Source organism: Narcine bancroftii (assembly GCF_036971445.1).
Source record: "Narcine bancroftii isolate sNarBan1 chromosome 5 unlocalized genomic scaffold, sNarBan1.hap1 SUPER_5_unloc_1, whole genome shotgun sequence".
Lineage (NCBI taxonomy): Eukaryota > Metazoa > Chordata > Chondrichthyes > Torpediniformes > Narcinidae > Narcine > Narcine bancroftii.
Genome location: NW_027211801.1, coordinates 511,312 through 524,595, shown reverse-complemented (window position 1 = coordinate 524,595; position 13,284 = coordinate 511,312). Strand labels below are relative to the sequence as shown.

General features: G+C 45.3%; 1 protein-coding gene and 2 long non-coding RNA genes across 3 annotated transcripts; 1 reads left to right on the top strand and 2 right to left on the bottom strand.

Annotated features, from left to right (window-relative positions):
* Window positions 1-344: 344 nt before the first annotated feature.
* On the bottom strand, window positions 345-10,595 carry LOC138750094 (uncharacterized). Its single transcript, XR_011349064.1, has 2 exons — window positions 10,352-10,595; window positions 345-2,608 (listed from the first exon to the last, which is right to left on the bottom strand). It is a non-coding gene; the product is annotated as an uncharacterized lncRNA (long non-coding RNA).
* On the bottom strand, window positions 6,272-10,322 carry LOC138750093 (uncharacterized). The gene is made up of 2 exons (XR_011349063.1): window positions 10,137-10,322; window positions 6,272-6,729 (listed from the first exon to the last, which is right to left on the bottom strand). It is a non-coding gene; the product is annotated as an uncharacterized lncRNA (long non-coding RNA).
* Window positions 9,436-12,528, top strand: LOC138750092 (stefin-C-like). The gene is made up of 3 exons (XM_069912223.1): window positions 9,436-9,574; window positions 10,819-10,920; window positions 12,233-12,528. Exons 1-3 carry the CDS (start codon window positions 9,467-9,469, stop codon window positions 12,368-12,370), a joined length of 348 nt encoding a protein of 115 aa, XP_069768324.1. The 5' UTR covers window positions 9,436-9,466; the 3' UTR covers window positions 12,371-12,528.
* The last annotated feature ends 756 nt before the right edge of the window (window positions 12,529-13,284 follow it).

Here is a 13,284-nt window from a genome sequence, read left to right as displayed (position 1 = left end):
AGCAACAAATATCCCTGAAACAAGCCTGAAGGGGAAGGAAGGTAGGCTGGAAGAGAAGATGAGTACAATCTTTAATAATAGACAGTAGAATGTTGTTGAGGAGACTGATGATGGAGGCGGAGAAGCTGTTCCTGAACCTGGTGCTTGGGGTCTTGTGGTACCTCTTCCATGAGGGCAGCAATGTGAAGAGAGATTGTGCTCTCTGGTGTGGAGCTGACGTGATTGCTGCTGCTCTCCGAATGCAGCATTCCCTGCCGATGTCCACGATAGAGCCGATGGCTTTACAAGTGATACAGTGGCTGTGTCGTAGACATCTCGGGAATAATGACTCTCAAAAGCATCTATTTCCTCACCCCATCTCTGGTCCCCTGGGGTTTATTTTATATTTTATTTATAAATGTTTAAACCACATTAATAGTGATATTAAATTCTTTTCTAAATGATGCAGGTGATACATATCATCCTATTGCACGAGCCCAAACCTTCCATCCCCACCAACCATCTCTCATCCCCATCCCTAAAAGGAAATGAAAAAAGCGGAAAGAAACTCTCGAGAATTACATGAAAATAAAGGATTTCTACAAAAATGTCCTTAGAACATTTCCAAGAAGCGAGTCTCCAGAGAACCAATCATAGATGCAAACCAACATTTTGTAAATATAGGCTCCACATTTTCCCAAATCACATTGTCTATCTCACAGATGAGAAGTAATTTTTCTCACCGTATAAAACTAGGAAGTTCTCCATTCCAACTTTCCCTGCTTCAATCTATTTCTGACTTCCACAATATTGTTCTGCATTTCCTAGAAACTGCTAAAGCAATGAACATAAACTCAATTTGATTAATATTTAATTTTAATTTTGGCCTTATAGCCTTAAAATTTCTAAGAAAATAACAATGGATCCTATGTGTATTTGACCCATGTAATTGGTTCCAAATATGACCTGGCCATAACCAAAATGGTCCAAATTTAGGACATTGCCAAGTTAAAAGTAAAAAAGATGCAATTTCAGAAATACACCTAACACATAGATCTGATATGGCAGGATTTAATCTATTTAATTTTTGTGGAGTCAAATATAATTGATGTAAACATTATATTGAAGCAATCTATATCATTTAATTTAAACACGCAGGTTGAAATTTAGCCTTGTGAATGTCCCGCACCTTCTGGCAGGACACTCAGCAGATTGGTGTACCATTTCTCGGCCCTCAGTTTCCCGGCCCTTGATACCACATCAAAGCACTGAAGGAGGTCCAGGTCAGAGTTGGTTGCAAAATGGAACTGTAAGGACCATACCATAAACCATCTCTGCAGATGATGCAGACAAATCCTCCTTTGGGGCCATGTGCCATCCCAGTAGACCCATTCCAACTCATTGACCCAATTGGGACCGCTGAGACGGGCCTTAAGTGTGGACTTTAGTTGCCGATGGGATCATTCCACAAGGTCATTGGACCGTGGATGGTATGCTATGCTGCAGTGCAGGTGTGTGCCACAAAAGCACGCAAAGGCAATCCATAACGCAGAGGTGAATTGTGCTCCGCGGACTGAAGTCATGTGTGTTGGGACACCAAATCTAGCCATCTAATTGACAATGAATGCCTAAGAACATGTTTCAGTGTCACTGGATGGCAACAGGATGGCCTCTGACTAGCGCATGAAAAGGTCCACCACTGTTAGAATGTATCTCATTTTTGAGATACTGGGAATGACCCAGCAAGGTCCACGTGCATGTGTTCAAACCTCCTGCGTACCGCTGGAAAAGACTGAAGAGATGTATTGGTGTGCCATTGAATTTTGGACGTCTGGCAGGATGTACAGTTAAGTGCCCATTGAGCAATGTCTTTTTTTTAGTCCAGTCCATATACTTGACATGTGCTTGACTGATGTACTGATGGATGGATGAGACAAGCCACGTATCTGGTCAAAAAGGTGTCACCTCAATGATGGCAGAATCAATGGTCTAATGAAGCCCAAAAACATGTCACAAATTAGGGTGGGCCCGCTCCAGTTTGGTGTCACCTGTACTATGTCCTGGTTAATAATGGCCGTACTGTATGCCTGAACATTGGGGTCTATGGCCTGTACACTGGCTAATTCAGAAACATCGATTCCACCTTGAATATGGTATACAGTCAGTCTGGACAGTATATCTGTGACGAGATTGTCTTTTCCTGAAACATGGTTCACGCCCGTTGTATTCTGAAACTTACGATAAGTGACGCTGCTGTTCTACCGACCATGGATCCGTTATTTTGCTGAAGGCAAAAATGAGTGGCTTATGATCTGTAAACACAGTGAAATGGCAACCATCCTAAACATATCAGAAGTGCTGTGTGTCTAGATAAAATGACTACGGCTCCCAGTGAAACGTACAATATTTCACTTCTGCTTGCCTTAAATGTCGGCTGAAGAAAGAGAGGGGTTGATAATGGCCATTGACGTATTGTTTAAGAACTCCACCCATGGCCGTACTCGAGACGTCGGTGCTAACCCCAAGGTAGCCTCAGGGTTAGGATGAGCGAGCATTCCTGGTTTAGCAGTCATAAGTGCAGCCTCCACCTCTGATGTCCAGGTAACGTCCTTGTGCTTGTTTAGAGGATCTGAAACAGTGGTCAAAGAATGTCAGTAGCTGTGGGAATAAACCCATGATAAAATTTTTTCAGGCCCATAACTTTCTGCAGTCCATGAACCGTGGTAGGTTTGGAAAAAGCACGGACTGCGTCTATCTTCCTGGAAAAGGGGAATATACTGTCGGTTGTGATCTTGTGTCTGAGGAAGTCAATGGGGGATCAGCCAAATTGACATTTGCCAGGGTTGATGATAAGACCAAATTCTTCCAGCCGTGAGAAAAGTCAGTGTAAATGCAGAAGGTGACCCTGCTCAGTTTGACTTGCGATGAGGATGTCATCCAAGTAAATGTTTATAAACTTCAAATCCCTGCCTAAAGTGTCCATCAGCCGCTGGAAGGTTTGAGGGGCATTTTTCAATCCAAATGGATTTCTAAGAAATTCAAAAAGCCAAAAAGCGGTAATGATTGCTGTTTTAGGAATGTCATCCTGATGGACTGGTATCTGATGAGATCTCTTAACCAGATCAACTTTGGAAAAATTGTGGCAATTGTGTAGATTGGTTGCAAATCTTGTATCTGAGGAATCGGGTACCTGTCGAATGTAGTAACATCACTATTAATTGTTGCAGGGTCTCCATCTAGCTCGGTGTAATGGTGATAACCAAGGACTGCTGGAGTGTCAAATGATACCCAACTCCTCCATTGACATAAACTTTGCCTTTGCTTGCAGCAGTTTTCCATCTGGAGGACGAATAGCCCTGGCATAAATTGTTGGCCTGAAGTGTCTCTCTATTCAGAAACACCATGGGCTGTTTTAGAGGCATTGAAATTAGGAGTGAGATTGAGGGGGAAATTTGTTGAGCAGGGCAGCACAGGCATCTTTGTACAGCATATGCACCTGAGGTGGGAAACTCTCCCTTTGATGCATGCCAGCCGGTGTGTCTGAAAAGTGGTGGCATGAACCAATTTCTTCTATTTTACGTTCACCAGTAAGTCATGGGATCGTAAAAAGTCCACACCAAAAGTGGGCTGATCAACAGAAGCTAAGACGTAATTCCAATGGAATGTGCTCCCTCATATTCGAATTGTGATCCGTCGTGTGCAAAAGCTGGGAATGGTAGTTCCATTTGCCACTTGAAGAGTCAATGTTGTTGTTTATGCATTCTTTAAAAATAGTTCGGTGGGGTGGGGGAGGAGGGTGGTGCATGGGGAGATGGTGTAGGAAGAAGACGTTCAGTTCCACCTCTCCCCATTTGAACTAATTAATACCCGAGTTTAAAAGTTTTGAAAGTTACATAAAATAGTTTTTAAGGGTGTTTGAAAGGTGAAGAATGAAAATGACTGCAAATGTGAAGAAAGCTAAAGCTCAACGACAGAAGGAATTACCTTATAAAAGTGTTGAAGAATTGAGGTACTCGGCAGGTTGAAACCAAGGAGTCGTCAGTTAAATATAATGCCGGCGCCTAGCTTGCAGTTGCAAGATGGTGCCATCATTGTTTTGAGCTCGGCTGACTCTGGTATGTACGCCCGTGAAGTCGGGCATGCAGGTGAGTTGGCTGAGTGGTGTTTGTTGCGTAGGTGCAACGCTCGTCCAGGAGTTATTAGAAAAGGTGTGGGCTGTGGGGGGACCCAGACGGCAGCAGGCTGATGAAGTCAGCCCACTTTTGACGGGGATGCAGACCCGCAATCGCACTGGTCATCTTTTTACAAGTGCAGGTGAAGAGGAAGAAGGAACTTCTGCCTTGTTGGAAGTAAGACAGGAATAATCTAAGCTGAGAGCTATGGTTAAAGAAGGTCAGTCCCAAGGGGGTATAGGGGAGCCTGGATTTGAATTTGTGTTCATGATTTTAGAAGGGGTTGCTTATCAGATGGATAATTTTTTGCTGCAGATAAATTTTTAGCAACAGTTAAATCAAGGATTTATGAAAATGAAAGTTAAAATGAATAATATTTGTGAAGAAATGTCATTTGTAAAGAATGATATAGATGTGGTCAAATTTGATGTCAATAGATATCTGAAAGTGGTGGATACTGTACAGGACAATTTTTTTCAAAATTGAAGAGGCTTTTCATGATTGTAAAGATCAAGTTGTACGGAAAAGTGAAAAAATTGAAAAAGTGGAAGATTCTTTTGTGGGATTGGAGATCTAGAAGAGAGAATTGTTGAAGACATTGAAGGTTCAGACCCAATGAAATTTTTTGAAAGAATGGATTCCTGATGTGCTGAGAAGTGATTTTTTTTCTGGATGGTTTGGAATTGGATCGAGAGCACATAGGGTATTGAGGAAGAAACCTTTTCTGGGCCAACCACCACGAGCAGTTTTGATACGGTGTTTGAGATATCAGAAGAGAGAGACGATATTAGAGATTGGTGTTCAAAAGGCTTAACAGAATCAAACTCCAATAATAGTTCAGGGCAATAGAGTGTTTTTTTTAATGCTGATTTGAGTCAGGAAATTATTAAGAGATGAAGAGAATTTAATTCAACTAAGGAAGTGCTGTGGAGAAAGGGTTAGAACTAATTCAGTACGTAGTAATTTTATTTAATGGGATGCTTTGAAAACATATTTACGTGGTGAAATTATTAGTTATTCCACAAAAGTAAAAAAACAGTATTCAGCGGAAAGTTTAGCTTTGGAGAAACAAATAACTGAGTTGGAAAAATAATTTCAGAAGAAGGTCACAGAAGATAGGGAAGCAGCATTGGCTAAGTTGAAATTACATTATAATACTTTACGAACGTATCAGTATGAGCACCTAATTCAAAGATCTACCCAACGTTATTATGAATTATTAACGCTGTTAAAAAGAATTGAATAGTTACTTCCAAACTTCAGGAAATGAATGACCAATTTTATTCATTTTATCAGAAGTTACATCCTTCTGAGGGAATTCAGGATGATGGTTCTATTGAATCCTTTTTATCTCAATTGCATTTATCGGATTTAGGATAGGAAGAAGTGAAAGAACTGGAATCTCCAATTACACGTTTTGAGATTAAGGAATCAATACAGGAGATGCCAAATGGAAAGTCACCAGGTGATGATGGATTTTCAGTAGAGTTTTACAAGGTGTTTCCTGTAGATTTGACTCCTACATTTATGGATATGCTTCAGCAAATAAGAGATGAACAGTCATTACCAGAATCTTGTTCGAGTGCGATAATTAGAATGATTCCAAAGAAAGATAGAGATGCATTGAATGTAGCTTCATATCGACCAATTTCTTTATTAAATGTGGATTATAAAATAATTGCTCAGGTATTGGTAAATAGACTTGCTAAATATTTACCTCAGTTAGTGCATGTTGATCAAGCCAGGTTTATTAAGAACAGATGTGCATCCGATAATATTCTTAGATTGATAACGTTGATCGAGACAGCATCCCAACCAATCAATGATGGTTGCGCTTGATGTGGAAAACGCATTTGACTGGGTTGAGTGGAATTTTTTATTTCAGGTATTGGAGAAGTTAAATTTCAATCCTCATTTTACTGCTTGGGTTAAAGCATTCTATAAAAATCTGATTGCTAGGGTGGTGACGAATGGCCAAACTTCTTTGCCATTTAAATTAACATGATCAACATGTCAAGGTTGTCCATTGTCACCAGCCTTGTTTGCGTTGGTCATTAAACCATTAGCTCAGGCAATTCAACAGAATGATAATGTTAATGGGATAAAAATTGCAGATGATATATATAAGATTAATTTATTTACTGATGATGTATTGATTGATTTGACACGTCCAGAACAATCTTTGAAGTATTTACAAGAATGTTTAGTTCAATTTGATGTGTTATCTGGGTACAAGGTAAACTGGGATAAGAGTGAAATACTACCAGTATTGGAGGGGAATTATAAAGCATGTAAACACATTATAAAATTAAGATGGTCTGATAAAATCTTTTTAAAGTTATCTTGTACAGTGTCCACTGATTTTATTCATCAACTAGCATCACCTTTAACTACATTAATACCTTGCTTCAAACAAGTCATTTCTTCACATATAGTATTCATTTTACTTTCCACTTCCATAAATCCTTGAGTCATCTGTGTAGACATCTGTATTGAAATATTTTCCATTTGATGAGCAATCCCTTCCAAAATTTTAAAGACAGAATCCAGTCCGGGTTCCATCACCTCCCTTCAAGGCCTACAGAGTGGGTTGAGGGGAGAATCAAAATCCTTTAAATGGGGGTGAATGTGGTGATACGCTATTGCACCACTAGGTCTCCACACCCACACACCTCTCACACACACATCTCTCACACACATACACCACTCACACACGCACCTCTCATAAATGCACTCTCTCACACACATTCCCTCACACACACGTACCTCTCACACATGCACCTCTCACACACACTGCCTCACACACGCACCTCTCACACACACACACACCTCTCTCACACTCGCACCTCTCTCACACATGCACCTCTCACACACACCATTCACACATGGCCCTCTCTCACACACACCTCTCACACATGCACCTCTATCACACACACATTGTCACACACACACACTTCTCACACATGCACCTCTCACACACATTCAACTCTCACACATGCACCTCTCACACACGCACCGCACTCACACATGCAACGTCACACACGCAACTCTCACACGCACCTCTCTCACATATGCACCTCACACACGCATCTCTCTCACAGACACCTCACTCACGCACCTATCACACACACACTTCACACACAAAAACCTCTCGCACACGCACCTCTCACACACGCACCACTTTCACACAAGCACCGTCACACACGCAACTCTCTCACACACCTCTCACAGACGCATCTCTCACACACATACACCACTCACACATGCCCCTCTCACACATGCCCCTCTCACGCACACACATCTCTCACATAACTCTCACAAATGCACCTCTCTCACACACACCTCTATCACACATGCACTGTCATACACACACCTCTCACACACACTCAATTCCCACACACGCACCTCTCACACATGCACCGTTACACACGCACCTTTCTCACACACACACACCTATCTCACATACACACACCTCTCACACATGCATCTCTCACTCACATACCTCTCTCACACATGAGCCATCACACACATCTCTCACACATGCATCTCTCACACACATACCTCTCACACACACACATACCTCTCACAAACACAACTCACGCATAAAACTCGGACACGGACATCTCGCACACGAACTCTCATACATGCAACGTCACACACGCAATGTCACACACGCATCTCTCACTCACGCATCTCTCACTCACATACCTCTTATGTACATACCCCTCACGCCCATAACTCACGCATGCAACTCAGCACACGCACCTCTCACGCACGCACCTCTCACACACGCACCTCTCTCAAACACGCACCATCACACACGCAACTCTCTCACACGCACCTCTCACCCACATACCTCTCATGCACACAACTCACACATATGCACCTATCTCACTCATGCACCTCTCATACATGCACCTATCTCACACACGCTACTCTCTCACACACACCTTACTCACGCACACACCTTAAACACACGCACCTCACACACAAGCAGCTTTCTCACAAACACATCACTCATGCACCTCTCACACACACCTCACACACATGTATCTCTCACACACACATCTGTCACACACATACCTCTCACGTACACAACGCATGTACGCAATTTGCACACACGCACCTATCTCACACATGCACCGTCACACTTGCACTTCTCTTACACGACCTCTTTCACACATGAACCATCACACATGCACCTCTCACACACATGCCTCTCACACATGACCTCTCACCCATGCAGTCACGCACACACTGTCACACATGCACCTCCAACGCATGCATTTCCCACACATCCATTTCTCACCCACATACCTCTCACACGCAACTCATGCATGCAACTCTCACACACGTACTTCTCACACACATGCACCTCTCACACACATGTCTCATACACACACACCTCTCACACACAAACCTCTCACACACATGCATCTCTCACACATGCACCTCTCACACATGCACCTCTCACACACACACCATACACACAAGCAACTTTCTCACAACACATCACTCATGCACCTCTCACACACACCTCTCACACATGTACCTCTCACACACACGTCTTTTACACATGCATCTCTCACACACCCATTTCTCACCCACATACCTCTCACACTCGCAACTCATGCATGCAACTTGCATACACACACTTCTCTCATGCACGCACCTCTCACACACGCACCTCTCACACATGCCTCTCAAACACGTGCACCTCTGACACACACACACACACACACACACGTCTCACATGCATCTCACTCACACACATATATCTCTCTATCCCTCTCGCACACACCTACACCCGTTCATCTCTGTAACCCCTTGCCCACCACCCTCCCACCCCCCACCTTTGTCCCCTATGACCCTTCCTTGTCTCTGTAACCTATCCTCGCCATCTCTACATCCCTACATCCCTCCCTTTCTCTATTACCTCCTTCCCCCCCCAGCTGTTCTCAACATCCCTCCCTGTCATTGTTACCCGACTTTGTTCCCCAACATCTCCCCTGTCCTTATGACCCACCCCTCATCCAGATGCCTGCACCCCACCTAGTCTCTGTTACCCCTCCAGTCCCCTACACCCCTGCACTCCTTCCTTTCTCTGAATAGAGGGGGGAGAAGGGGGGAAATGAAGGCAGAGAGAGAGGATGAGAAAAAGGGAATGGAGAGAGAGAGGAGGGGCAAGGAGAGAGAGCGAGGAGAGTGATTGTTGAGTTTAGATATAAAGGTTGGAAGGGAGGGGCAGGAATAAAGGGAGTGGACGGACCGGTTAGTCGTTTCCACCCATAAATTCACTTGTGAGCAAGAGAGAGATGGCGAGGATAGGGCCAGACAGTGCTGATGGCGGCCAGTTTCCAATTGTTGGTGGATTTGGGGCCCCAATGGAAGCCACTTCAGAGATCCAGGAATTAGCAGACCAGGTGAGGTTTCCCACTCTCCCCGAACTCAGCTTTGTCCCTCCCAAATCCAGCAATCCTGCATGTCCCTGAGAGGATGGATAGAGAGGGCTGAGAGTGAGAGAGAGGGAGAGGGGGGTGGTTAGTGTGAGTGGGTGGGGGAAGTGAAGGGGTGGGTAAGGTGGGGGTTGGGGAGAGAGGGGTGAATGAGGGGTAGCAGTGGAGAGAGGGGGTGGGTAGGGTGAGAGGGTGGGGGACGAGAAGGGGCAGGTAGGGTGGGGGTTGGTGGAGAGAGGGGGAGAATGAGGGGTGGTAGTGGAGAGAGGGTGGGTTGGTAGAATGAGAGGGTGGGGGAGAGAGGGAGCAGGTAGAGAAACAGGGTGATGGAAGAGAGGGGGAGAGGGGAGAGAAAAGAGAGGGGAGAGATGGGATGGAGAGAATGGAGAGAGAAAGGGGAGAAAAGATTGGGGAAATAGGGGAGAGAGAAGTGGGAGAGAGAGGGGGCAGAGTGATTGGCAATGAGAGAGAGGAAAAAGGAAGGGTGAATGTCTGTCTCCATATCCCGAGGTATCTGTTCACCATTTACCGTGTCGTTCGCCTTACTCCAGATTTTTCTGTTCTCTGATATTCCCCAACATTCACCATGTCAGTCCTCGTATCCCAAGGCCTCTCTGTTCTAAGACACTCCTCACTGTTCAACGTGGCAGGGCTCCCAAGATTAACAAAAAGCCTGCAGACCCCTTGTTGTGACATGCTCAGAGTGGCCTCAACTCCCCCGCAGCACTGAAAGTTGTTACAAACCTGTTGTTGCATGAGAACATTTTAACAAGTCCGGGCTGGTGATTGGCAGAGGGATTCAGAGGCTGGCAAGGGAAATAGATGGTGGAGAAGGAGGGGGCATGAGGGGAGAGAGAAAGATAAAGTGGATGGAGGGGTGGAGAAAGGGGGAGAGGGAGGTGAGAAGAGGGACGAAAGGAAGAGGTGAAAGAGGGAGGAGAGGGGTTTAGGAAAGGGGGAGGGAGGGTGATAAAGGGCAGGGGAGGAGAAAGGGGAGAAGGGGAAAGAAGGGGAGAGGGACAAGATGGGGAGAGAAAGGGGGAGAGAAGGGGAGGGGTGAGAGAAGGGGAGGGGTGAGAAGGTAGGAGGGGGGAGAAAGATGCAGCAAAGATGGGAGGAAGAGGGGTTGGAGAAAAGGGGGGTGGAGAAAAAGGGTTAAGAGAGGGTTGAGGAGAGAACAGGGTGGCTCACTGCTGTGTTCTGTTGTTCAGGTGAAGAATAGAGTGCAGGTGGTGACCGGGAAAAATATGGAACACTATCAGGTGATGCAATTCCGATCCCAGATTGTGTCGGGAACAATTTATCTCATCAAGGTGAGTACGCACAGGTATAGGGGACTGGAGGGAGGTTAAAGAAACAAGGCTTGGTGTAGGGGATCAGAGGGGATTATAGAGACAGGGAGGTGTAGGGGATCAAAGGGGCTAACAGAGACGGGGTGTGTAGGGGATTGGAGGGGGTTACAGAGATGGTGGGTGTAGAGCAGGGGTGTCAAACTCAAATTCACAGAGGGCCAAAATTAAAAACTTGGACTAAGTCGTGGGCCAAACAAAATATTTATTGAAAATTTTCAACAACATCTGCATGTTTTCTCTTCTTTCAACATATATAATGTTAAACTTTTTGTTATTAAAATAAATGTTTCATAATAGTTTTGGTTAAACTCTTTCCAGAAGAAGCATTAACAAATGAGAAATAAAATATTCAATAAATGATATTTCTCTATAGCCTTTAAGGTCCTTTTAAATGTATTTTTTTTCACAAGCCAACAAGTCAAAAAAATAACAACTTGCTTCAATGACAAACAGGTTTGTCTTTTAAAATGATGAACATATTGTTCATCAACATATTGTTGAAACATATTGTTTCAAGACAGGACCTGTCTTGAAAGGTCCTGTTTTCTGTCTTTCGTTTGGCCATTTTTCGTAAGGGGTTTATTACATGTGAGTTTGGCGACAGGTCACAGATGCTAATGAAGGTAAAGAAAGGAGGTGGGGGCGATTAGCAGGCTGATGGGCCGGCACCAATGCATTTGCAAAGCATTCTGGGATTTGTAGTATTAGCTGTGCATGCACTATACTGGCCCGGCGGCCAGCGGGCCAGCTCTAATACATATTTGATATGATCTTGCGGGCCAAATATAATTATATCACGGGCCAAATTTGACCCACAGGCCTGAGTTTGACATGTGTGGTGTAGAGGATCAGAGGGGGTTACAGAGACAGGGGGTGTAGGGGATCAGAGGTGGTTACCGAGATGGGGGTGTAGGGGATTGGAGGGGGTTACAAAGATGGGGGGTGTAGGGGATCAGAGGGGGTTACAGAGACGGGGGGAGTGTAGGGGATCAGAGCAGGTTACAGAGACGCGGGGTGTGTAGGGGATTGGAGTGGGTTACAGAGACGGGGACTGGAGGTAGTTACAGAGGCAGATAGGGAGGCAATAAGGAATGTTTTGGTGTAGGGGGACATTGGGGTGTAGGGGCCAGTGGGGGGGGGGGTGGTTTACAGAGACAGAGGGGTGCAGGAGATTGGAGTAGGATCTAGAGACAGGAAGAGATGTAGAAGACTGCACAGGTCAGATGTGATCATGGACTGTCTCCCTCCTCTTCTCCCCCCCATTCTATCGCAGGTGTTAATTGGTCCAAAGGATGAATGTGTCCACATCAAGGTATTCGTCTCACTGTCCACTAAGAAGGAGGAGACCCAACTCCTTGGGATGGAACCCGGCAAAAAACTCTCCGATCCCTTAATTCCGTTTCAGGGTTAAGGAATGATATGGATGTCTCCCCCCTCCCTCTGGCTATGTGCTCAGCACCACGGCTCATTCCTCTCCTCCCACCCCCACACCCACCCTGGGCTCCTTGGCTATTACCTCATTGCTGTCTTCACTCCAATAAAATGGGTTTGCTTTTGAAAAGACCACAACCTGCTCTCGCTGATTTTGTCTCTCTGCACAAATGCTGCACTCCTCCCTCCTTCCCTGCTCTGTCTCTCCACCTTGGTCCAATACCATGTGCGATTTGGCTGGGGGGGCAATTGAAAGGTGTGTGGGTGAAGCGTCAAAATAGAACGGCCTGAGATTTTGCTCCCTGTGCCAGTGTTAGAAACCGATGTAAACGTCATGGCCTAGTTCCTTCTTCCGGCTGCAGATGGCACAGCAGGTGGAGACTGTCAGGAGACCCCATGACAAAGGAGGCAGTGAAGTTGGCTGCAGCCATCAACCGTCGAGATTGACAGAGTGGCCATGATTACATCACCAAGAGCACAGCGATGATAGAGAGGTGGCCGCCATCTTTTTTTTAAGGTTAACAGGGCAAGACAAAAATGGTCATCTTTGATACAAGTCTGAAGACTGGTAAACCAAGAGGGGCACCACCATGAGTGACACAGGCAGGGATTGGCCCCACACAGGGAAGCACAGTGTCCAGAACATGAAACCCCCCTGCCTCCAACCAGCTCTCCCACTAGGTTCTGGGACAGCTGGCCTTCCCCAAATCCCACCCCCCACAGAGCAACCGACCAATCAGACCAATGCAGCTTTCCAGGACACCTGCATTTAAATAGCTGCAGCAAGGATGGAAGGTGTGCAGGCTACAGGAATCAGGGAGGGGTGTAGGGAACAGGAGTGGTGTGAGATATGGGGGGATGGGGTTGGGGGACCTGAGTGGGATATAGGCAGAG